General features: G+C 28.2%; 12 protein-coding genes across 12 annotated transcripts; 8 read left to right on the forward strand and 4 right to left on the reverse strand.

The window, feature by feature from the left end:
- Window positions 1–918: 918 nt before the first annotated feature.
- On the forward strand, window positions 919–3309 carry T552_02249 (hypothetical protein). Its single transcript, XM_018370799.1, has 5 exons — window positions 919–1829; window positions 1890–2069; window positions 2117–2513; window positions 2561–2781; window positions 2827–3309. The coding sequence occupies exons 1-5, from the start codon at window positions 965–967 to the stop codon at window positions 3261–3263; spliced, it is 2100 nt and encodes a 699-aa protein (XP_018225308.1). The 5' UTR covers window positions 919–964; the 3' UTR covers window positions 3264–3309.
- Window positions 3310–3681: 372 nt separating this feature from the next.
- On the forward strand, window positions 3682–4487 carry T552_02250 (hypothetical protein). The gene is made up of 5 exons (XM_018370800.1): window positions 3682–3857; window positions 3903–4014; window positions 4058–4156; window positions 4200–4361; window positions 4409–4487. The coding sequence occupies exons 1-5, from the start codon at window positions 3727–3729 to the stop codon at window positions 4439–4441; spliced, it is 537 nt and encodes a 178-aa protein (XP_018225309.1). The 5' UTR covers window positions 3682–3726; the 3' UTR covers window positions 4442–4487.
- A 1014-nt stretch (window positions 4488–5501) lies between these two features.
- Window positions 5502–7001, reverse strand: T552_02251 (hypothetical protein). The gene is made up of 3 exons (XM_018370801.1): window positions 6585–7001; window positions 6251–6543; window positions 5502–6206 (listed from the first exon to the last, which is right to left on the reverse strand). The coding sequence occupies exons 1-3, from the start codon at window positions 6953–6955 to the stop codon at window positions 5548–5550; spliced, it is 1323 nt and encodes a 440-aa protein (XP_018225310.1). The 5' UTR covers window positions 6956–7001; the 3' UTR covers window positions 5502–5547.
- Window positions 7002–7532: 531 nt separating this feature from the next.
- T552_02252 (hypothetical protein) lies at window positions 7533–8769 on the forward strand. The gene has a single exon (XM_018370802.1). The coding sequence runs from the start codon at window positions 7578–7580 to the stop codon at window positions 8721–8723; it is 1146 nt and encodes a 381-aa protein (XP_018225311.1). The 5' UTR covers window positions 7533–7577; the 3' UTR covers window positions 8724–8769.
- Window positions 8770–8973: 204 nt separating this feature from the next.
- T552_02253 (hypothetical protein) lies at window positions 8974–11256 on the reverse strand. Its single transcript, XM_018370803.1, has 6 exons — window positions 11007–11256; window positions 10661–10960; window positions 10505–10613; window positions 10336–10460; window positions 9873–10291; window positions 8974–9828 (listed from the first exon to the last, which is right to left on the reverse strand). Exons 1-6 carry the CDS (start codon window positions 11208–11210, stop codon window positions 9012–9014), a joined length of 1974 nt encoding a protein of 657 aa, XP_018225312.1. The 5' UTR covers window positions 11211–11256; the 3' UTR covers window positions 8974–9011.
- A 179-nt stretch (window positions 11257–11435) lies between these two features.
- Window positions 11436–12079, forward strand: T552_02254 (ubiquitin-40S ribosomal protein S27a). Its single transcript, XM_018370804.1, has 3 exons — window positions 11436–11494; window positions 11537–11813; window positions 11859–12079. Exons 1-3 carry the CDS (start codon window positions 11482–11484, stop codon window positions 12031–12033), a joined length of 465 nt encoding a protein of 154 aa, XP_018225313.1. The 5' UTR covers window positions 11436–11481; the 3' UTR covers window positions 12034–12079.
- A 310-nt stretch (window positions 12080–12389) lies between these two features.
- T552_02255 (T-complex protein 1 subunit zeta) lies at window positions 12390–14368 on the reverse strand. The gene is made up of 7 exons (XM_018370805.1): window positions 14266–14368; window positions 14151–14224; window positions 14032–14095; window positions 13787–13981; window positions 13002–13740; window positions 12526–12961; window positions 12390–12483 (listed from the first exon to the last, which is right to left on the reverse strand). Exons 1-7 carry the CDS (start codon window positions 14320–14322, stop codon window positions 12444–12446), a joined length of 1605 nt encoding a protein of 534 aa, XP_018225314.1. The 5' UTR covers window positions 14323–14368; the 3' UTR covers window positions 12390–12443.
- A 35-nt stretch (window positions 14369–14403) lies between these two features.
- Window positions 14404–16386, forward strand: T552_02256 (hypothetical protein; the record flags this gene model as incomplete). The annotated part of the gene is made up of 6 exons (XM_018370806.1): window positions 14404–14654; window positions 14699–14951; window positions 14997–15113; window positions 15168–15611; window positions 15656–15804; window positions 15848–16386. The coding sequence occupies exons 1-6, from the start codon at window positions 14450–14452 to the stop codon at window positions 16384–16386; spliced, it is 1707 nt and encodes a 568-aa protein (XP_018225315.1). The 5' UTR covers window positions 14404–14449.
- A 3-nt stretch (window positions 16387–16389) lies between these two features.
- On the reverse strand, window positions 16390–17347 carry T552_02257 (hypothetical protein). The gene is made up of 4 exons (XM_018370807.1): window positions 17319–17347; window positions 17022–17270; window positions 16689–16976; window positions 16390–16641 (listed from the first exon to the last, which is right to left on the reverse strand). The coding sequence occupies exons 1-4, from the start codon at window positions 17319–17321 to the stop codon at window positions 16432–16434; spliced, it is 750 nt and encodes a 249-aa protein (XP_018225316.1). The 5' UTR covers window positions 17322–17347; the 3' UTR covers window positions 16390–16431.
- A 1293-nt stretch (window positions 17348–18640) lies between these two features.
- On the forward strand, window positions 18641–19855 carry T552_02258 (nicotinate-nucleotide diphosphorylase (carboxylating)). Its single transcript, XM_018370808.1, has 6 exons — window positions 18641–18853; window positions 18904–18959; window positions 19004–19144; window positions 19193–19377; window positions 19422–19682; window positions 19730–19855. The coding sequence occupies exons 1-6, from the start codon at window positions 18686–18688 to the stop codon at window positions 19807–19809; spliced, it is 891 nt and encodes a 296-aa protein (XP_018225317.1). The 5' UTR covers window positions 18641–18685; the 3' UTR covers window positions 19810–19855.
- A 648-nt stretch (window positions 19856–20503) lies between these two features.
- Window positions 20504–21161, forward strand: T552_02259 (hypothetical protein; the record flags this gene model as incomplete). The annotated part of the gene is made up of 3 exons (XM_018370809.1): window positions 20504–20540; window positions 20595–20674; window positions 20727–21161. The coding sequence occupies 3 exons, from the start codon at window positions 20504–20506 to the stop codon at window positions 21159–21161; spliced, it is 552 nt and encodes a 183-aa protein (XP_018225318.1).
- A 397-nt stretch (window positions 21162–21558) lies between these two features.
- T552_02260 (hypothetical protein) lies at window positions 21559–23503 on the forward strand. Its single transcript, XM_018370810.1, has 7 exons — window positions 21559–21646; window positions 21783–21906; window positions 21954–22077; window positions 22119–22293; window positions 22344–22454; window positions 22502–23050; window positions 23099–23503. Exons 1-7 carry the CDS (start codon window positions 21604–21606, stop codon window positions 23455–23457), a joined length of 1485 nt encoding a protein of 494 aa, XP_018225319.1. The 5' UTR covers window positions 21559–21603; the 3' UTR covers window positions 23458–23503.
- The last annotated feature ends 200 nt before the right edge of the window (window positions 23504–23703 follow it).

Here is a 23703-nt window from a genome sequence, read left to right on the forward strand (position 1 = left end):
TCACCAAACAAAAAAAAACTTAAAATAAGGATTATTAAATATGACCAAAAAAATATATTATTTTTAAAAGCGCGTTATTTTTAAATATAAGTAAATAAAAAACTATATTTTCCACATATATAAGTGTCTCATTTTAAGCCGAGTAAATATTTAAAATACTTGTTTAAATAACAATACAAAAAAATGAAAAAATAATATTTAAATAATTATTTATATTTATTAAAAATGTTCTTATAATCATATAAATCAGCTCTATTTTTCAAATTTCATTCAGACATATTTCCTTTATTTTTCTAGATATTTTGATATTTTTATAATTGTTGATTTTCATAAATATAAAAACTCTTTTTATTTGATATATTGTATACAGCTTATTTTTAATCAAGTTACCATCTTAACTGTCAATCATAAAAAATATTAAGGGTATTACCCTTCATTTTCTGAAATCCCTCATCGGAGGTAAGAAAAAAAGTCCGCAAAAAAAACAGTACTTTCAAAAGTACCAAAAACATTTGGCAACGATTATATTCGCATATTATATCTTAAATATTCTGTTTTACAAGAGGCTATAGAGTTTATTAATAAAAGATATACAACAAACACTTCATTTTTAGATAATATTATAGTAATTCAGGACTCTTGTTAAGCAAGATTTTTTTCAAGACTTTTTTCCAGTATTTCTTAAAATAGCACATATAAATACTCTTTTCTAGATTATTTAGGATAAAGGGAGGGATTCTTACTAAATAAAATAGATTATTTAACAATTTATTAAACGCTCTAATTACCCCTTTGATCCTATTGAATTTAATAGCAGATATTACATGTTTAATTTACACTGAAGATAACGTGCCTATTCCTGGATAAGCATTGAATATATCCTTTTGGAGTGTATTAGTTGAGTGAATAAAAGATATACATCAGATGCGAAGAATCAATATTAAGCAATAGTGATTATAAAAATATGAATCAAAAAGATAATATAGATAAGGAGGGCATAGAAGGGGATGAGGAAGAAAATTTTGTTCCTACTGGGGAATCTGCAAATGGATTCCCAGAAATATCTTTAGAATTGTCGAATACACATTATAAGGAGTTATTGGAGACATTACCAAAACCGTATTCAGAAAAAAATGATAATGATGAACCGGAATTTACCTTTGATTTTGAAAAAAAAATAGAAAATCTGCTGCCTATGAATAATGAGATTCTGGATAAAAAATATACCATTGTTGAAACTTCAAATAAACAAATATCTGGGTTAAATATCCAGGAACATGTTCCCAGCGTGATAAACAACAAAAATGACTATTCTTTTGCCAACATGAATCAGGATTCATCATATAAAACAAAGATACAGCCATTAGATAATGACCAAGTGAACCCAGAAAAACATAGTCCAGTATTTCATGATATCGACATATCTTTACTTTCTAAAACAATTCAGGAGACAATCCAACAAAACTGCCAGTTGCTTTCCGATGCACCTAATCCCATTCCCAGCAGCCTCGATCTTCAAAAACTCCTGGCGAGCTTATCTCCTGTCCCTAAGACAGACCCACAGTCAGTTACATTCCAGACAACTGCAAATAATCCACTCTCTCCGGATATCTTAAAAGCCTTAAATTCTGTTTCTTCTATAACCGATACCAATTCTGTTAATTCTTCATTGATACAATATCCCAATCACAAAAATGCTAATAGTAATCATGATGCTCCATGTACTCCACAAGAAGACGCCTTATTTCAGAAATTTCTTGTAGATGAAAAACAGATTATGTCAAATACATCACCACATGAATTTCCATCAGGATCTCGGATGTTTATAGGTATTTTAGACTCATATATATGTATTTTTATTAGGCATATTGAACTAATATTTTTAAAAGGTAATTTGCCGACTGAAAAAGTAACAAAAAAAGATGTTTTTCGTATTTTTCATCAATATGGACGATTAGGTCAAATTGCATTGAAGCAAGCCTATGGCTTTGTTCAGTTTTTTTCATCAGAAGAATGCCAGAATGCAATTAATGGTGAACAGGGAACTATGATTCGCGGGAGAAAGATGCGTAAGTTATACATAAAAAGCAATAAATATATTCAAATTTCTTTGTAGATTTAGAAGTTTCAAAACCACAAAAACATAAAATTCCTCCTTCTAATGATAAAAAAAACTATCGAGCCAGATCACGATCTCCGGATATAAGAGATCGGTCTCCAGCACGTGGAAGAAGTAGAAATCATGGACGTGGGAATCATGGATATGGCATTTTATATGATCGTGATAATAAAAAAGATCGATATAGCTCAAGAGATGAATTTAGCAAACGACCATCATCTCAATCTCGATATCATAGAGATCGAGGAATTGATTATGGAAAAGATTACAGATCTGCTTCTCCTGATCGATTTCGCAATTATTCACATCAGCAAATAGATAATTTTCCTCTTCCTCGCCGATATGGTAATAACGTTCCAGAATGCCAAATTATTATTACAGATGATACTGACAGGTATTTGTCGTGCAGGCATTTAAATTTATTATTAATAAAAATTATAGGAGTTTTATTTATTTTGTTGAAAAGGCTTTTAAAGAGAAAGGTTTTCGTATAGATACATTGTTTTTATCACCAAGATTACCATTGCCTTCTGTTGTTCAACAAATGATTATCGAAGGGATAATGGCTATAATATTTCTTAATAGGCAATTACAATCTCAATCTAAAATTTCAATGCAAATCTTTGATCGAAAAGCTGATAGCTCTGATGTAAAATTTGACGGTAATTAATAAAACAATATTTTTAAAATACTAAACATTATAAAAGAATACGCAAATATTGATGTTCATGTTGCAGTAGCATTAGCTCTCCGCAAAAAACAGTCCATTCTACAATTAACAAATGCATATGGAATGTCGAATTATAATAATACTAGTTTTCAATCTCAAAATACACCTTCATTTGGCATAGCAAATTCGGACTTAGCAAATTTAATTGGATCTCTTGATCCGACAACTCTTCAAAAGGTTATTGGAGCATTAACACAATCATCTCAGCAATTGACACCTCAAATACAGCATATGCCTTATACATCTTCTCTACAAATTCCGTATCAAGGATCTTCTACCAACCAAAATTATCAAATAAATCAGGGAATTGTGCCTTTAATAACATCTACAATATCTCCGCAAGGACAACAACCTGCTCAGCAAGTCCAGGATATTTTAGGACAATTAGCAAAACTTCAAGGACAACAGAGATAGAATTTAGTGTCAATTTATGATCAAAATAACCATATTTTTATAGATAATTATAGAACGTACAACCTTTTGATGAATTACAATTATTTGGTTTTAACACTATAGCAATCTCTTTTTTTTTGAAATGAAAAATTTGCATTTTATAAAAGAATTCGTTTATGTATATATAAACATATGTATACATTACTTCATTAAATGTAATAAAAATGAAAAACAATTAAATTTAGGCTGTTTCTTTTCTTCTAAAACAAATAGCATCAGAAACGATTTGCACTTGTATAACAATAAGGTAGAAAAATTAAAAAAATTACATCATTAATATATAAAATATACAAGTTTCAACATTTCAAATAATATTAATTCTATATTTAACATAAATATTGAGAAATGTAGATCGAATATAAAAAATCCTTTTTTATCTAAAAGATATTCGAATCGGATTTTTCTTTTATTTTTTTTTAAAAAGATGAAGTCTAAAGAAGCACCTTTGAATCAAAAAGGGATTCCTACAGCTCCCTTTGTTGATAAAATTGAAGATTATGTAACATCACAAGAACAAGTTGAACCAACACTTAGACAATTTCAAAAATTAATTGCGTAAGTACTTTCAGCGTTTAAAAAATCTGAGTAACAAATAAATAGAAAGTATCGTTTTATGGAGATTAGTTTTCAGAGACATACAGCTGGGCTTTTGGAAAAAATTCCAGAGATGGATAAAACTTTGCAAATGCTACGTTTTTTGGAATCAAAAAAGGTTTTTTTTTTATTAAATCAGACATTAAATATAATATTCTCAGGAAAATAAAGAACCTTTTGAGACATATTTTGAGCTAGATGACACACTTTATGCCAAAGCTGTTATTCCACCTACAAATAAAGCAGATATCTGGCTTGGAGTACCTTTTTCTAATATTTCAAGTTTTTTACTGATAGGTTAAGGCAAATGTTATGATAGAATATCCTATTCCAGAAGCAATTGAATTTCTTTTGTCGAAACTTGCTAGTGCAAAGGAATCTTTAAAACAATATGAAGAGGATTTAGAATTTGTTAGGGAAAATATTACAACATTAGAAGTCAATATTGCAAGAATATATAATTGGGTATATCTGATTTATAACATAAAAAAAAAAGCTAACATGAATAATAGGATGTAATGCAACGTCGAAATAAAAAAGAATAAAGTACAAAAATTAGTCTCGAAAAATAAACATTAGATTAAGTTTTGCAAAAAATAATTATTAATATGAAAAAAGAACAGAAATTATAAAAGGAATCATAAGGTATATTCAAAATATAGAATAAAAATAAATTTAGAGGGCAGCGTTAACAATTAATAGCAAGATGATTAGCCTTTTTTCTTAACTAAAACCAACTTTATAAATCTTCACTCAGCATCATAAAAAAATTCATCAACATAGTCTATCTATTTTAAAATCTATCTTTAATCGGATCTCAATTATACTTAAAAAACTCGATATTATAATATCCTTTAACTTTATTTACCAATTTTTTTAAAAATATACTGTATATTATCAATTAATTGTAAAATAGATCAATCCTTTACTACATTCTTTAGAAATATAACTAATGTCGTATTATTAAACTAGGCTGATCTACCTTTAATTTAAACTACTAGATTTCTGAATTTTTTCGTAATATATTTAGTTTTTTTATAACAGAATATTTATTACAAATCTTGTAAAAGTATTATCTTTTTTTAAATCAAGGAAAAATTACTCTTATTTAATGAAATATATACCATTTAAATTATCAACATATTTACCGTTTCTTTTAAATAAAACATATTATACAAATTCAATTCATGTTTATAATATATCAAATATCTTTATATAAATACAAATACTACAGAATTTTTTCTGTTGTAGAATTTCTTAAATCCATTATATAAATACTTGTAATTGTTTATGTTTTTTTTTTAAACAATTTTAAATTCTTAAAGTTTCTTTTATATATTTAATATCGATTATTTCAATTCCTAGAATAACAACAGTGAGAATAGAAAAAGTAGATTATTATATATGATTCTAACATTTATAAAAATTTAAAATAAATGTCAGAAAGAAAAAAGATAGATCATAATAATTATAAAAGATATTTAAACAAAGATATATATTACATTAAACTAATTAACAAACCTAATAGTCTAAACATTCATTTCTTCAAATAAAATGGATAAAATAAAAAAACAACTAGGTCAAAGTGTTTAGAGAAGTTTAAGATGGAATTACCAAAATATATAAGAACAATCTAATGGGAAAACTATAATCATTTAATAACAATACCAATATTTCCATAATTTTCAACGTCATCGAAAGAACTTAGTGTATTTATATAACCAACAGCTTCTTTATCCCAAATAGAAAATAAAGAACCTTCTGACAATTTGTTAGTATATAAAGACTCAGGCGACATATTAAAAGAATGTTTATGATTATCATGAGAAATCCTATTCATTTTACTGTCTTGTAGAAGGTTGTATCGAGCAAATGAAAGTTTAGAAACCTCTGGATCCGTTTTAGATGAATCATATATTACATTATGATAATCCCATCGAAATAAATTTCTAGAGTAGATATGAGATGAATAATTATAATTTGCAATATAAAAAATAAAAACTGCTAAACAGCTTCCTCCAATTAAATCAATAAAATAGTGATGTGTTAAATACATTGTACACCACCATAACCAAAGCACATATATTACGAAATAAGGTGTAGTTTTAGGAAAAATGCAGCTTAGAAACAATGCCTCAAGAGTTGCATGACCTGAATGAAGTGATGGAAAAGCACCAAATACCAATGGAGAAGCAGGAAAAATAGATGTATAAACTTTTGTGCCGAAAAAACTATCAATCCTAGCAAGACCACCAGCAGACCCCCCCATACTATAATTTGCAAGCTGACTTCCATATAGACTTTCATACCCTAGATTTTTTTAGGATATATAAAATATAATAACTGAAACATACATGGAGGAGAGCATGGAAATACAAGTTGAATAATTACTCCAATTAAATTTAGATATCCAAAACATTTCGCGAAAACTGGAAGTGTTCCAGGAGGAGAAGAAAGATATATAACAATCGCAGTAATAAATGGTGCACCAAAGTGAATAATGCCATACGGAATCCATGCTAAAATATCCAAAAAAAAGTGAGTATGATTTGAAAGCAAAGAGCTTAGTCTGACACCATATAAAATATTTTCTAAAGTAGGCAAAATCGAAATCCATATATGGGGTCTCATAGAAGAAGGAATGAACCTATAAATAATTAAAAAAATATATAAAAATATCCAGCTTACCTGCATGCATAAAAAAGAATTAACCATGAAACAATAGGTAGAAAAGGACGAAAAAACATCCGTGTGATTGGAAAGATAAGTAATAATACATAAAGCAAAACGATAAATATTTTGATAAATCCGATACAAGGAAGAATACTTAAGCAAAAAATACAAATAACAGCTGAAAAAAAATACTCGATATAAGAAATTAATGAATAAGACCTACAAAATGAAAATATTCTTTTTCTCGAAATAATTTCATAAAAACTAATTTCCTTGATTTTAGTTTTTAGTCGTGTTTGCATATCCTTGAAAATACATGAAGAATTCTCTGTCTTCTGGAACACAGAGAATGTCAACCATATAGGATAGGCAAGAATACGCTTCATTCTTTGACATTAAACCTTGATAAAAAAAAAAACGCCGCTTAAGGACGTTCTAGATCTATTAAAAACAGATACTTATAAATAATATAACGAAAAAATAAAATATCCTAGTTAGAAATGACCTCCAAAGTACTCTCTCTAAAAATATATCTTTTTAATCACTATTTTATATGTTTCTTAATTTTTTTGATTTTTGTCTTAATCCGAAGCTCTGAAATTCTAGCATAATACCATGGCAACCAGGTCGAAACCACTTCTCTATGAGAATTGAGATTTAAATGAAAAGAGATATTTTTATATAGAATTAACCAAATATGAATGAAAAAGATGTAAATAAAATCCTTTCTAAGAAAATTTATTTAAAAATATTTGTAAAAAAAATTTAGCCGTTTCTATGGCAACCTTTGTATCAAAATAAACAAACCAACATCGAGATCTTTCAAGTCAAAAATACGAGACCGGTTCTCGTCTGGCATCCTTTTTTCTTTATAATTACGCACCATTAACCCCTTAATTCTTAAGGGGGTCTATAATAAGGCATAATATTGCGTTTATAGAACTTATTTATTTATTTATTTGCTTTTTTATAAATTTCTGGTTGCAGGTCAACTTTTAAAATTTTTCTATGGCCTTAATACAAAAGAATTATATGAAAGATCATCTTGACGGGGGTTTTGTAGAGAAGCAGATTCTCCCAGAGCATTACTTTTCAAAATGTGAGACTCCAAATTCAACGTTTTTTTTGGACTACAATGACTATTCGGAAGCATATAAATCTCAAAGATATAAATATGCGGAAAAGATAGATAAAGAAAAGTGCCTTCAAGGTGATGCGAGTGAGCTCCTGCTTAATAAGTGCAATATGACTATGGAGAATTCGCTGTCGCCACCTCTGGTTCCAGCAGAGACGTGTTTATCCAAAAACTGCCATATTTTTCCTCCAGTAGTTCGTTTTGAAGCATTAGATCCATCACTTATGATTCAGAATTTTATTGATCCTCAATTGTTTTCGGAAAGGGATATCCAAGAAGTTTCTAGTATTCCTAATGAAATACAACTACTTTCTCCTCCATATTCATCTATACAATATGATAAGAATTTTTCAACTACATTAGATCAAAATTGTTATAGAGAACAACATCAAGAGGGATTAGACATTTTGGATAATTATTCCTCACACTTGCAAGATAACTTAAAGGACTCTATTCATCATTTGTCTTCTCAAATATTTTCACCACCCATGTCACCGCAAAATAATTCGATTATAGATCCTAAAGATACTTCTTACGGAATAACATATTTTGATAAGCCATCCTTTAATCAATTTATGGCACCTATACCATTAGATAACAAAAATCAACATACATTACCTTCATCAAATGAAATAGCCAAGAAATCTATGACATTTGGACGCTTTTCATCCAGGAGGACTATGGTTTCCCTTGAGGCAATCTCTTCTTATATTCAGGGTCCAGAAAAGTCGGATGGTAAATTCGTATGTCTCTATAATGGTTGTTTAAAAAGATTTGGGAGAAAATATAATATTCAATCTCATATTCAGACACATCTATCAGATAGACCTTATTGTTGTCCAATTTGCCGTGTAAGATTTGTTAGACATCATGATTTAAAACGACATATAAAAATTCATGGCGATCAAAAACCTTATGTTTGCCCTTGTGGAAAGAGTTTTGTTAGAACGGATGCACTTAAGCGACATAGAATAAGAGGTATTTGCAAAGGATCTACACGTCAAGACAAGACAGTATAAAAAAATCATACTTTGATTAGAGAATTTTCTTTTCTAAAAAACTATTTGGTACCATTTCCTTCAATGTCTAAAGACAAACAATAAGGAACTATTAAAGGCGTTCGTATAATTCAATTGTAATATATAGTAGGTAACAAATACATAATGTCATATAATAAGCTAGGAACAAATGTAACATTTGAATTTGCCATAGTTAAAATTTTAAATTTTATTCTTTTATAACCAAAGTTTTATTTCTTTGATTTTTAATTCATTTATTATTTTATAATTATATATATTAAAAAAGCACTATCTTAGTTTAGTTGTTCTCAATATTAAAGACATAAGTGATTCGTTTTTCATTTGTTTAGCTTTGTTCCATAATAACTTTAAATGATTTGCTTTCCATGAAAACATATTTTGATATGAAATTAAAAAATATTGAGCTTCTTCTAATAAATTATTTTTAGCTAAATTATTAATCATCAATCTACAAAGATTAAAATCTAATTCTGTTAAATGTAATCTATTAAATTTTAAATTCATTTCTTCAGGATCCTTTTCCTGATTTTTCATTAAAAATATCCAATGGTTTCTTTCATTCCATACAGAATGTGCAAAATTTATATCATTAAACTTATAAGCTGCCTCAAGTCCCAATTGATAAGTATATAACCCTCTTTTAAATTTGTTTAAATATAAATCAGAATCTTTTTCTTGTTCCTTTGTAGCTATAGAATAATACATATTTTCATAAACATTTTTAAATACAGAATATGAACCATGATTAATCAGCACTGAAAGATATGAATTCATAAGTTGAACGTCCAAAAAAGGATATTTATTTTTCTGTATATATTTTATTAATGCAGTAGATTCATCTAAAACGTCTTTTGATGTTTGCAAATCAGTTTTTAAAAATACGGACTTTGAAATATCCTCAAAAAAAGTGTTTCTAGTATCATTTTCTATATTCGTATCTAATTTTAAAGACAAAATATCTTCTATTTTATTATCAGAATAATTATTTGCTGAATTCCGAATTCTCTTTTCAGGAATATAATTAGCATAAGCTCTAAACAGGCCTTGAAATGTATATATGTCTACCTTCTCTAAACTTTCAGTTCTATTTTCATCAATACAAATATAATTATAATGAAATTCTTATACTTTTGAAATATATGTTTTACCAGGACTCTTGCTTTCTTTAAATCGCCCATTTTTCCACAACCCTTTAACAATGCAATAAATGTTTTTTTGTCCATTGAAGTATTATTATCTAATAAGGTTTTTGCTATTCTCCATGTTTCATAAAAATAATCTTTTCGTGAAGCATAAGCAGAAATTAAAGCATTATATGTTTCTAAAGTTGGAGTAAGAGACCCCTCTGAATGAGATAACATTTCCCTAAATAATTCGCTGGCACGTTCTGCTTCGCCAGTTAATGCACATGTATGAATCATAAGTGAATATGTTTTAACATCTGGGAAAACATCCTTTGATCGGTACTTGAGTAAATCAAAAACTTTCCATGCTTCTTCAAATAATTGATTTTTAACACATAAAGAAATCAATGTAGTATAAATTACCTAATAGATTAAAAAAATATTAACAAAAATTTTATAAACTTTACTAGATTAGGACTAATTGGATATTTCTCCATATCTTTAAATAGCAACAACACATTATCAATATCACCAATCTTCGAATATGCTTTCATTAAATGCGCATATGAATATACTGAAGGCGCAAACCCGTCTAATTAAATATTAATATTTTTCTAAAAATATATAAATAATGACATTCTTTCATTTGTGAAAATATCTTAACAGCTCCTTTTACATCACCCACCTGGGCATAACCATCCATAATAAAATCATATGTTAATCTATCAGGATAAATAGACGCCTTCTATAAAAATCATCAGATTTTTATAAATTCTAAACAAATATACATACCTTCATCATATCAAAGATATCTTCCGCTAAAAAAGATCGCTCCTTAGAAGGTATAGAGTATATCATTCTATTCACTTGTAATGTAGTCAATCCCTCAAATCCCCCATTACATGAAATAACCCTTAATTTCTCTCTCCAATTCAAACTAGAAACGGTCTCTCCCGGTACAATCTTAATTCTTTCAACAAGGACAGGACTAAGAGTATTTTCTCCAATAGCTATAGGTAATTGGGGCTCCGGTTTGCAAATAAACTTATATAAAAGCTCATGTTCATTTTCCGTTGATTTTCTACAAAAACCCTAGGATAAATAAATATGCCATAAAAGACACAATCGCATCTATTACTTCATCTGATCTTCTCCGTTTCTCCTCATTCTCAAGTCTTGTACGCAATCTAGCAATACATTTCTCTAGCGTCTGAATACTCAATAAACCCGGTTTAAAAAACCGGGTTTTCAGATTCCTGGTAGAAAAGAAACATGCAATCCTATTTTCGCCTGATATTCTCCTTTCTAGCACTGCTTTCCTGACAAATTTACCTCCAAACATATGATCATTTTTCAACTGATCTCTCCCTATATTTAGCCCCAGAAACCGGGAAAAAAAGGATAATATACATCAAAAACCCGAAAATTCACTATTTCTATATGTTATCCAAGTTATTTATGCTTATCTGCTCTTATCTAGCCCTTTAAATATAATATGGGCTAATATGAGGTCCAAAAAAACCAGTCACCCGTTAACGAGCCTGACTTCAGCTTAAATATTAACTTCAAGAAACAGCGTCAAAGAGGCGTTGTAAGCAAGATCTTATATAAAAATGCAGATCTTCGGTAAGATATGAAGGTTTTATTAAAGAAAACTTATATTTGAAGTGAAAACACTTACAGGAAAAACTATTACGCTCGAGGTTGAGTCATCAGATACAATTGACAATGTTAAGAGCAAGATTCAAGATAAAGAAGGGATTCCACCGGATCAACAACGTTTAATATTTGCTGGAAAACAATTAGAAGATGGAAGAACTTTGTCAGATTATAATATTCAGAAAGAATCCACATTGCATTTGGTTCTTCGTCTTCGCGGAGGAGCAAAAAAACGAAAAAAGAAGACATATACAACACCTAAAAAGATAAAGCATAAGCGGAAAAAGTTTTATATTTTATATTTTGTTATTTTTATTTAATATTTTTTAAGGGTTAAATTGTCTATTTTAAATTTTTATAAAGTGGATGCAGATGGAAAAATCCAACGACTTCGTAGTGAATGTCCTCATCCAACATGCGGTGCGGGGGTTTTTATGGCACTTCATAAAGATAGAAGATATTGTGGGAAATGTGGATTAACAATGGTATTTGAAAAGAAGGAATGAATATACTACTATTTATAAATTTCATTTGACCTATTTGAAAACCATATAAAGTATAATATGTAGTTTAGCATATTTTGATTAATTTGAATTTATAAAAATTCTCTAATGTATTTATAAATTTTTTGAAATTTTATACAATAACCCAAAATAAAAACATATAACCTCGATAAAATGCAGAATTAGCAAAAGATTCATATGAATTTAAAGATATGAAATGAAAATGACTAGAACATATTGCTGAATATCATTGCGTTATAACGGTAAAATATGAAATATGGAAATATACTTAAAAATGATATTATAATCAAGTATTAAAAGTTTATTTAAAATAATATATATCAAAATATTTTTATTTTAAAGATATATTATCAAAATGCTTTTTTCTCAATATTTTTCTATATAGTTATTTTCTAGACTTGAGAGGTTTCTTTAAGACTACTTCTTCCAGCCCTAAACGAGTTAAATATAATAATAATTACTTATAAATGATACCTCAAAATTTCATCCACATTTAAAAGATTAGTAGAAATTACACAAGATGAATGCAACATATATCTAATTACTCTATAATTATCATAAACACCTTCTGATACTGGATCAAAAGGTTCTCCTGTTTTTAAATCTATACCTACAATATGTCCTTGATAACACTCATCTTTTAATGCAACAATTGTATCTTGCGTATCGAATCCACTATTAGCAGAAAGAGTTTTAGGAATAACCAATAAGGCCTCAGAAAATGCTTGGACTCCTAATTTTACCTTTCCTTTAACTTGATGAATAAAGTTTTTTTGAAGATGAGCAGAACATGCTACTTGAAAAGCACCTGCACCTGGGACTAAACAACGATCTTCAATTGCATTCTTTACACTCCTAAGACCATCACGAATTGCATCTTGAATCTGAGTAATAGTATGTGCATTTGGCCCTAAAAAGTTATAAACCTAAAAAAATCATAATTCAAATACCTCTTATAAGAATCGTAACACTCTTTGGATCTTTAACCTCTTCTACAAATGTATACTTCTCTTCACCCAATGTTTGTTCATATACTAATCCTGCCCATCCTAGAATATCCGGGGTAAGACTATCTACAGAATTCTGAGCAACACCCCCACATATAAGCTGCAATCTTTCCATATTACGTCTTTTTGCACGTCTTAAAGCAAAAATACCATTTTTAACTAAGACATCTAAAGATAAAGGATCAATTCCTTTTTGATTGATCACAACAAATCCTTTATTCGGATCATTCCCGCATACTTGTTTCTTCAATTCCACAATTTTTTTCAATTTATTATCAACAAATTTTCTTTCGCTTTCAACAAGTCTTTCTCGCTGCTCAGCACTACTGTAAAAAAAACCCGAATTAATCTCTGTTTTTTCATATTCTAATGAGACATTCAAAATAAGAACAAATGCATTTTCAACTCTTTTAATCATATCCGGATGACGTGTACCATGATCCAAAAGAAGTCCCCTAATAAGTTGCGTATCCGTAGACGTACGATGCTGCATCTTCATAATCTCTACCATATGCAAATCAATCGACTCATTTTCTCTTTGAATACATAAAACTGCATCCACAATATACGGATATAAACTTTCTACTAACGAAGGATGCAACTTCGTCGATAACGACGATCGTGCTACTAAAAGTAATGTCGAACGATCCATTTCCTTCTCAATTTTAAATTCATCCAAAAACTACCTCCCCATTAATTTCACCCTTATTTTCACTTAAAACCTTCACCTTAACCGCTTCTTTCAATGACAAATCAAATCCCTCACTTATCACCCTAGGATGAAGTCCTTCCTGAATATATATATCCGCTTGTTTAAGCAATTCTCCTACCAAAAGACAAATAGATGTTGTTCCATCACCTGTAATCTCATCCTGCGCAACTGCTGCTCGCGCAATCATACTAGCCGTAGGATTTTGAATTTGCTAACCTATTAGTTAACTCTTAACTCGTCTAATCCCTTCTATCCTATTACCATCTCTGTTAAAAGAACTTTTCCATCCTTTGTAAGCTTAATATTTCCTGCTCCATCAACTAACCTAAAACTATTAAGAACTTATTCTCTTATAACCCTTTCTATTAATAAATACACACATTTTAATAGTCCCTTTAGGCCCAAGATTACTTTTAAGCACATTCTGCAGACCTTGTGCTGCTGCCATATTAACCTTTTATCTATTACTTATTTAAAAAAAGATATAAAAATTACCTGCAAAGCCTGTTCCCGGCGTAAAGACTCTGCCTTAGGATTTAAGAAAGTAATCATTCCTTAATAGAATTCTTAAGAATTTATTTTTTAATGTTAAAAAGTTTTTTTAGTTCGTCAAAAAAAAAGAGAATTTTTAATAGATAATTAAGATTTTGTTAAGAAAAGGTTAAGAAAACGGGTTAATATGGTTGACCAAATTCTTGCCGAATTTGCAACGGGATATGCGCTTTTTGAGGTTATTCAAGCAGAGGCAATTGGAGCAAAACTGAAGGAAGTTCAAGAGGCATCGCAAGATCTTTCAAAGTTTGGAAAATTTGTTAAACTGAGGAGTTTTTTGCCTTACAGAGATGCAGCTAATGCACTTGAGAATATTAAGGATATATCAGATGGTATTTTGAGTGAAAGGAGGGATTAGAAGAGGTTAATATTCCAGGATTGATGAATGAAAACTTGAGGACGTTTCTTGAGATGAATCTTCCTAAATTTGGGAAGAAAGGACGTTTAGTACTTGGAGTATCAGATAAGAATCTTGCAGGAGAGATTCGAGGGAAATTTAAAGGGATTGAATGTGATACATCGGAGATTACTCAAGATTTATTACGAGGAATTCGTTTTCATAGTGGAAAATTGTTAAAACAACTACAACCGGGAGATCTTGAGAAAGCACAACTTGGACTTGGTCATTCGTAATAAATTTATCAAGTATGAGAAGAAAAAATGATGAATTATAGGTATTCTCGGGCAAAAGTGAAATTTAATGTGAATAAGGCAGATAATCATATAATCAATGCAATTGCAGTGATGGATCAGCTTGATAAAGGTATTAATACATTTTCTATGCGTGTAAGGTAGTTTATAAGTTTTTATATATAAGTATTTAATATTTTTTGTTAAATATGTAGGGAATGGTATGGATGGCATATGCCGGAACTTGTGAAATTTGTAAATGATAATTATCAATATGCAAAGTTAGCAATTTATATTGGAAATAAAAGATCGCTTTCTCAGGATAATTTTCAAGATATAGTGGCAATTATGAATAATGATTTAGTTGCAGCTCAAAATATTATTAATACAGCACGTATTAGTATGGGACAAGATATATCTACTGTTGATATGGAAAATATAGTGATATTTGCACGAAAAGTAGTAAATCTTGTGGATTATAGGAAAAAATTATATAAATATCTTGTTAATAAAATGAATACGGTGGCACCCAACCTTACAAAACTCATAGGAGAGGTAATTGGAGCAAGATTAATTTCACATGCAGGAAGTCTTACAAATTTGTCTAAATATCCAGCATCAACGGTTCAAATTTTGGGAGCCGAAAAAGCGTTATTTCGGTATAATAATATTTTTTCCATTTTATTTACTTACGCCTATATAGAGCTTTAAAGACTAAAGGAAATACACCGAAATATGGAATAATATATCATTCTTCATTTATTGGACGTGCTGAACAAAGAAACAAAGGACGTATATCACGTTTTTTGGCAAATAAATGTGCAATTGCTAGTAGAATAGATAATTTCACAGGTATAAATTATTACCAAGTTGAACATTTTAGTTATATTCTTAGAAATACCTACTACAAGATTTGGGGAAGCTTTAAAAAAACAAGTAGAAGAGCGTTTATCATTCTATGAATCAGGAACTGCTCTTACGAGAAATAGTATAGCTATGAAACAGGCAATAGATTTGGTTTTATCTGAAAATATTTCACAAAATATATCTGAAAAAGATAAAAAAAATCAAGAAAAGAGTAAAGATAAAAAGAAAGAAGATAAAGAAAAGAGTAAAGATAAAAAGAAGGAAGAAAAGAAGGAAGAAAAGAAGGAAGAAAAGAAGGAAGAAAAGAGGGAAGAAAAGAAAAAGAAAGAGAAAGAGAAAGAGAAAGAAGAAAAAAAAGAGAAAAAGAAAGATAAAGATAAAGAAGAAAAAAAAGAAAAAAAGAAAGAGGAAAAGAAAGAGAAGAAAGAAAAGAAGAAAGATGAAAAGAAAGATGAAAAGAAAGAGGAAAAGAAAAAAGAAAAAGAGAGTAAAGGAAAAAGGTCAAGAGATGACGAGGGAGAAATAAAATCGTCAAAAAAAAAGAAAAAAGAAGATAAAAATAAATAAATATTCCATTTTTAAACAAAAGTGATAATTTCATGAATATAATTATTAAAGATACATTGATAATACATTCGTTCTTTTTTTGATATATATATTATAATTACATAATGCAGCTTTCAAACCAAAATTCCCATTTCCAATAAGCTGATCAAGTATATTTGCTACTTGTTCAGCAATTTCAGTACTTATTCGTAAATGAGCAGAAGGCCCATTTGAAGATGCAACAATAGCAATTGCATCTAAATTTCTCTGTTCACACTTTTTAATATTAATTTGAGCTATAAAAAAAATATTATATATTTTACCAATGATAATATAGATGCTTCCATACCAGAAAGCAAAGCAGGTGGTCTTAAAAGCGGACAGAGTTTATCATCTATTTGAAACGATGAAGATGTCGTACGAAGAAAACTAACAGGAGAAAAAACAGACCATTGAAAAATAGTTGCAAGCAAAAATATACGTTTAAATTCTAAATGATCAAAAATATAAGAAGAAAGATGATAACACATTTCAGGTGGTATATTATTCGGAAAAATAATAGAATATAAAGAAATATTAGAATTACTCAGAAGAACTATTGATTTATTTCCCTATATTTTTGATGTATCAATACCTTAATTAATAAAATTACTAACTGTAAACTTAAATAAAACTTGGCTGGTATTTTCTCCTGGAAACATTTTTAAAATATCCAAAAACAATTCACTTGCTATTATAACATTCTCCACTCCATTTGGAAATGAATTAACAGATTCTATTTTACAACTTGATATATTTTTCTTAACTTTGTCTTCTTTAGAAGATTCATTTTCACTCGAATATTCATCAGAGCTTGTTTCTGAGTTATTCAAAGAATATCTTTTAGGAGGTTCTTCATAAAGATTCTATATTAAATTATTTAAAGTTAAATATTATAAATCTTATCAAATTACCATTTTTTTAATAAAGCTTTGAATATAGGGTTTAATAAATAAATATTAAAAAACATGTTTATAGGAACAATTCAGATAAATATGTATTATAAAATTCATTAAATATATAAATCAACATAATGTATTTTAAATAAAGAAACTTTATGAATAATAAAAGGATTTTTTAATAAAATTGTTTTATATTAGTAGAATGAATTTAATATAATAATAGAATTTGCTTTTTTATCAAAGAATTAGATATTAAAAAAATAAGAAAAGTTTAATAAACTATAAAAAACAAACAATTTTTATCATATTTTGAAAAAACTAAGGAAAATATAGCAATTGATATGATAAATAGTTAAAAATCAAGTAAATATCAATAAATTATAGAAAAATCATAATTAATAGCAAATAAATTCAACAATGACATAAATTAATCTTAATTTTCATATTAAAAAATCAACTATGTTATCTTTCATTCTTAAATCTTATTTTATCTAGTCGATAAAATAAATGGAAATTATTCTGAAAAAGAATCTCAGTATAAAGCTAGTAATATAATCAAATAATCAGCACATGCCTTGCTTGATATTCTTTAGATCAATCATTACTTTGTTACTTAAAACAATATTTCTAGTCTTATATAGAAAAAATAAAAACTTTTTAAATATAAAAATAACTAATAATCTAATGATTTTAAAATATTTTATTTTCCTTGTTATTACAAAATAAATTCAATATAAAAACATTTTTTATAGAAAGATTGTCAACTTGATACGAATTATCTCATCTCTTAAAAAAAAGAAATTATAATAAAAATAATGAAAAATTGACATCATTAAACATTCCAAATAAATTATCAAATACATTTGCATCAAAAATAAAGCATTCTTTTTTTTAAATAAATTATATTTATATTCCAGAAAAAATTATAATAAAACCTCTCCAAATATCATATTTGATATTTAGTCAAAAATAAAAAATCAAGAAATATTTCTACAAAAAATATAACATAAAATTATCTTTTATCTATTTTATACTTATTATCTATATATAACGAATTAAGAATCCAGGCACTAAACGTATATATAAATAGAAAATAATATTCAAAAAACTCCAGAAAAAAAACAACTTATAATCCCTTTTATATTATATACATTTGATTCTAAAGAGTTTTTGATTTTTTTATGATACAATTATTCTAAAAATTATATAAAAATTAACATATTGAACCTTGAAATAACAAAAATATCAAAAAAATACAAATATTATGTATCAAGTTCTATTAATTATGAAATCCGGGACTAAAGACATTTGGATATAGATTCTTTGTTAATTTTATTGCATTTCCTTTTTTCTTAGGGAAAAAACATATTTTTAATTTGATGAGGCCTACATGGAAAGCTATAAACTCTAATTTATCAGATGCACTCCCTATTTCATGGAGAAATATGGTTAAGGAATGGCTCAGAGAAGATATACCGAGCATGGATTATGGAGGCTTTGTTGTAGGAGAAAAACAAGAGTCGGCTATTCTTTTTGGAAAAAGCCGGGTAAACCGCATAGAAATATATCTAGGACTCAAGTTAATGTACTTTTTAAGGGTATTTTGGCAGGGGTTCCTTTTTTTAATGAAGTTTTTGAGCAATTGGAATGCAGGTAAACTTTTTTCTTTGGATCGGGAAATATTGAGTATTAAAAAGAGTTGAATGGTTTTTGGAGGAAGGAGAAGATATTCACCCGATTACAAAAGTCGCTGTTGTCTATGGTACAGCGAAAAACCTGTTGCTTGGGGAACGAGTTGCTCTAAATATCCTTTCACGTTGCTCTGGAATTGCAACTAAGTAATATATATGACAATGATAAAAGACAATAACAAATATACAACATAGATCTAAAAGAATGGGTGAAAAATTGAAACAACTGGGGTATCATGGTATTCTTGCAGGTACACGAAAAACAACACCGGGATTTCGACTTGTCGAAAAATATGGAATGATGATAGGAGGAGCAGATCCACATAGATTTGACTTAAGCAGCATGATTATGCTTAAAGATAACCATATTTGGTCTAAGGGTAATAATGATTAATATTATAAGCTTATTCTTATCCTATTTAAGGATCTATTACAAAAGCGGTCGAAGCAGCTCGTTTGATTGGAGGATTTTCATTGAAAATTGAAGTAGAAGTGCATTCTGAAGAAGAAGCAGATGAAGCCATTTTATCAGGAGCAGATATTATTATGCTAGATAATTTTCATAATAACGATATGAAAATAGTTGCTCAAAATCTAAAAAAAAAATGGAAAAATAAAGCAAATTTTCTTCTTGAATGTAGTGGAGGAATAACAGAAGAAAATATACATGAATTTATCTGTAATGGTAGAAGTGAACAATTCAAAGGATTCATAAACTAATTCTCATTATAGACCTTGATATATTAAGTACTAGTTCTATTCATCAAAGTACTAAACATGTTGAGTTTTCTTTAAAAATTGACAAGAAATAACATATCTATTTATTACTATTATTTATTCACTAAAATCATATCAATAAATTTACTCAAAATCCAAATCAATAATTAATAATTTAATTCATAGTCTTAATATCAAATTGTATATACGACTCATCTTACATAAAAAATATTTCTTCTTGTTCTGAATTTTATCAGGTTTCTATGAATTAATACTTTTATATATACTTACATATATTTATACAGATAATTATATAGAATTATTTACTAAGCTATTCACATTAAACTAAACACACTAAAACGTATAATATTTTTGTCAATATTCGGCTGCTATAATTCTATCATACGATTCCTAACAGCAATTCTCAAAACTACTAAATATTTTTACAAAAATGTACAATCTTAACCTGGACCTATTTTCAGATCAAAAAAACAGATCCACGATATTAAAATCATTAATTCATATGCCCTTCCTTTCCCGCTTCTAATATTCATTAATTAAGAATATAAAAGTAGAATATTCAAAGGGCTATTATTCATCATTTCTTCTCATAGGCATTTACACAATATCATTTTCTTAAAAATTGGAAAGGTCTAAATAAAGATTATTATATTATTATATTAATATTAAAATAGAAATATTAAAATAGAAATATTTATAATTTTTTTTCTAAGAACTTCAAGATTTTTTCATCGGCGGCTTCGATAATTTTTATTTTCAAATATCATTATGACCAGAAAGAAATTCGGAAAACCTGTCCGAGGAGGTGCTTCTAAACATTTTATTAGTATTTTTTAATAACATATATGTATTCGTTTAGGGGGAAAATGTTTTTCTACAGAATTAATGTTAAATCAAGATGGGACATTACAAACAGATACAACTCCTAAAACATGGAGAGTAAATCCCATCAGCATGAAAACAATGCCAAGGCATAATAACACCATTCCAGGAAATCGAGGAAACATCAAGCGATTCAGAAGATTCCGGAAAAAATACTAGCGATTCTGATATATCTAATTCAGAGAATCAATCATCCTTTTTTAAGCGAGAAAAAAAGGAATCAAAAAGTTCATCTCAACCTATTATTGAAGTTCAAAATCCAAACCGTGTAAAAAAACAGAATTTCAAGCCTTCTGATCTTTCAAAACAAGAATTCCAAGAATTAAGTCGAAAAGATCGCGATGCTCTTGAAAAAAGAATAGCAAAAGAACGATATGAAAAACTTCATTCGGAGGGGAAAACTGAAAAAGCTAAGGCGGATCTTGCAAGACTTGCGATTGTACGGAAAGAACGAGAGGAAAAAGCACGACAAAGGAAAGCTGAACAAGAAGCAAAAGAAACTGCAGCACAAGCACGCACAGAAAAATTTCTAAAGCTTAACTAATTTTTTATTTTCAGACTTTTATAAAAACAGTTATATTTGCAATCTAAGCAATATATTAATACAACATATGGCAATATCAAAAATATTATACATATTTATTAATCTTGTCATGCTTATACGGACATTTACGCATGTTTTGGAAGTACTTTATATACCTATTTTATCTTTATATCATTATTTATTTTTAATAATTTCTTTATATTCTTTATAAAGAAAAACAATAATTTGTGTAATCTCAAAAATAAAATACACATTTCTAATATATTTAAAACCTTGTTTATCTTATCTTTAGGTTTATATATATTTTTCCCCTTTACCTATCTTTTTATCGCTATACGTCAGTCCTTAAAACTAAGTTGATATCAAAGGAAAAAGACATATTTTTAACAAAAAAAAAGAAATATATTATTGATTATTTTGATTTCCAGTGTTTTTAAAGATTATGACAAATAAACATTCTAATCAAAATTCAGTGGTTCAAAAAAGTAGGTAAAAAACAGTGGAAATATCTATTAGAATAGCTCAAGGACCTTAAAATGGATTAGGGTCGATAATAAACCACTGATATTAATAGATTTTATCCTTTTTATAGAAGTTTAAAGGCTAATTTATACATAATAGCCCCATCAAACGACAATTTACGACAAAAGAAAAAAAATGAGTCATTATCGAGCCCAGAAGAGGTTATTTCATCATCAGGGAATATGGAGAGGACGTTAGAAGACCTGTACCATGTTTTTTCTAGGTATTATTTGTTTATTATAGGTAATTGTGTAATTAAAAATTTTATAGTATTCCAGGTGGATCTCTTGTTTTAAAACAATCATTGGATGAGGATAAGAAGAGTTCTAGAAATACATCTACAATATCCTCGAAACTTCAGAAGAAAACGTATGATTCATTAGCAGCACTTGAGGTATTTTTTATATAATTCATAATGGTATTGATTTGTTTTAGAACGATCTTTATACAGCTGTTACGTCATTATTGAACAATATTCGCCCTACGGATGCAGATTATGCATCAGTATCGTCTTTCTATACATTTTCTCAGAAACTTTTAACACGTGAACAAAAACGCAATATAACACAGGCATTTGGTAGTGATGCCAAGAAATACACACAGGATTCATGTATGTATTATTTTTTTGATGTGTTATCGCAAATTTACTATTATATTTAGTTCCATTTAGACCGCCTAGCAATGAATGTCTTTTTGTTATCAGTCCAAATGGTCCATTATTTTCTTCATTAGCAGCTAAATCTGTTTTTGATACTAGACCCATTAATACAGGTTAATTTTTTTATTATTCACATGAATTTATCATAATATATGATTAGAAGGACGTGCATATATTACACAAGTTATTCCGAATAATTCAGCATCAACTAAATCTATTCAAACATTTGCTAACATATGTCCTGCTTCAGCTCAATCAGATTCATCTGTTTTAAAAAAACGGAAACTCAAACATCCTACTTTAAAACTTATACCTTCTGTAAAATGGTTATATTATAATAGTTATAGCTCATATGCACCAACAAAGGATATGGAAACTGCTATTTTTTCTGAAAAACATCTTAATGCAGTATGGTGGAAGCGTAAAAATGAAAAACTTTCCATGAAAGAAGAAAAAGATATAGAAAAAGATGATACTAAACAATCTGATGCGGATCAACCAAGTTCTTTAGAACTAGACGAAAAGCTTATTCTTTCTTATGAGCCTATAGATGTCTCAGATGAATTAAAAACTTCTGAATTATATAAAGAACATAATGACATCAATATAAATGAAATTGGAAAATTAATTCAAACACTTTCTGAAATGCAATCTTCAAGAATCGCGCATTCTCAAACAGAAGCACCAGGAGAATTAGAAGAACAATTAGGTAATTATATGGTATCTATACTTTTCTACCTTATATTCATATTATTAGCCTTCCATATTCAGCAACTTCTTCTTAAACAAATTATCTCATTTAATGTTCAACCTAAGGAACTTCTTCCAAAGCCATTGTCGTTATCTATGTCTTTTCTTGTCCTTGGCCCATCCTATGCTGGAACATTACCAAATGTACCACACATGTCTTCATCTGAAGAACTTCGAAATCAACATGGATCTTATTCGGAGCTTCAAAACTATGCTAGAAACGAGAGTTTATATCACCAAAATTCGCAAAAAATACCGAATATTCCTATAACTTTACCATCACTTATACGCAATGATTCATATCGGTCATTTCTAAATTCTTCACTTTCTGCATATAGAAAAATAGGGAATCGCATTAAAAAATAGCAATCTTTCATCTTAAATCATAAACATTTTCAAAATTATATCTTCTATATAACATATTTCACATATTTTTTATACATCTACATTTAATATCAGCATTAATTTCATATTTTCTACATCAAAAATATTTTTCTATTTTTTCTAGGAAATGTCTACAGAATACTTAAAGAAATAAACTAAAACATCTGTTCAAAGGCTTTTTTATATAAAAATAAGCCTACTTGTGATGGTTACTCTTGGCAACGAGTC

The sequence above is a fragment of the Pneumocystis carinii genome (genome assembly GCF_001477545.1).
Source record: "Pneumocystis carinii B80 chromosome Unknown supercont1.10, whole genome shotgun sequence".
Classification (NCBI taxonomy): domain Eukaryota; kingdom Fungi; phylum Ascomycota; class Pneumocystomycetes; order Pneumocystales; family Pneumocystaceae; genus Pneumocystis; species Pneumocystis carinii.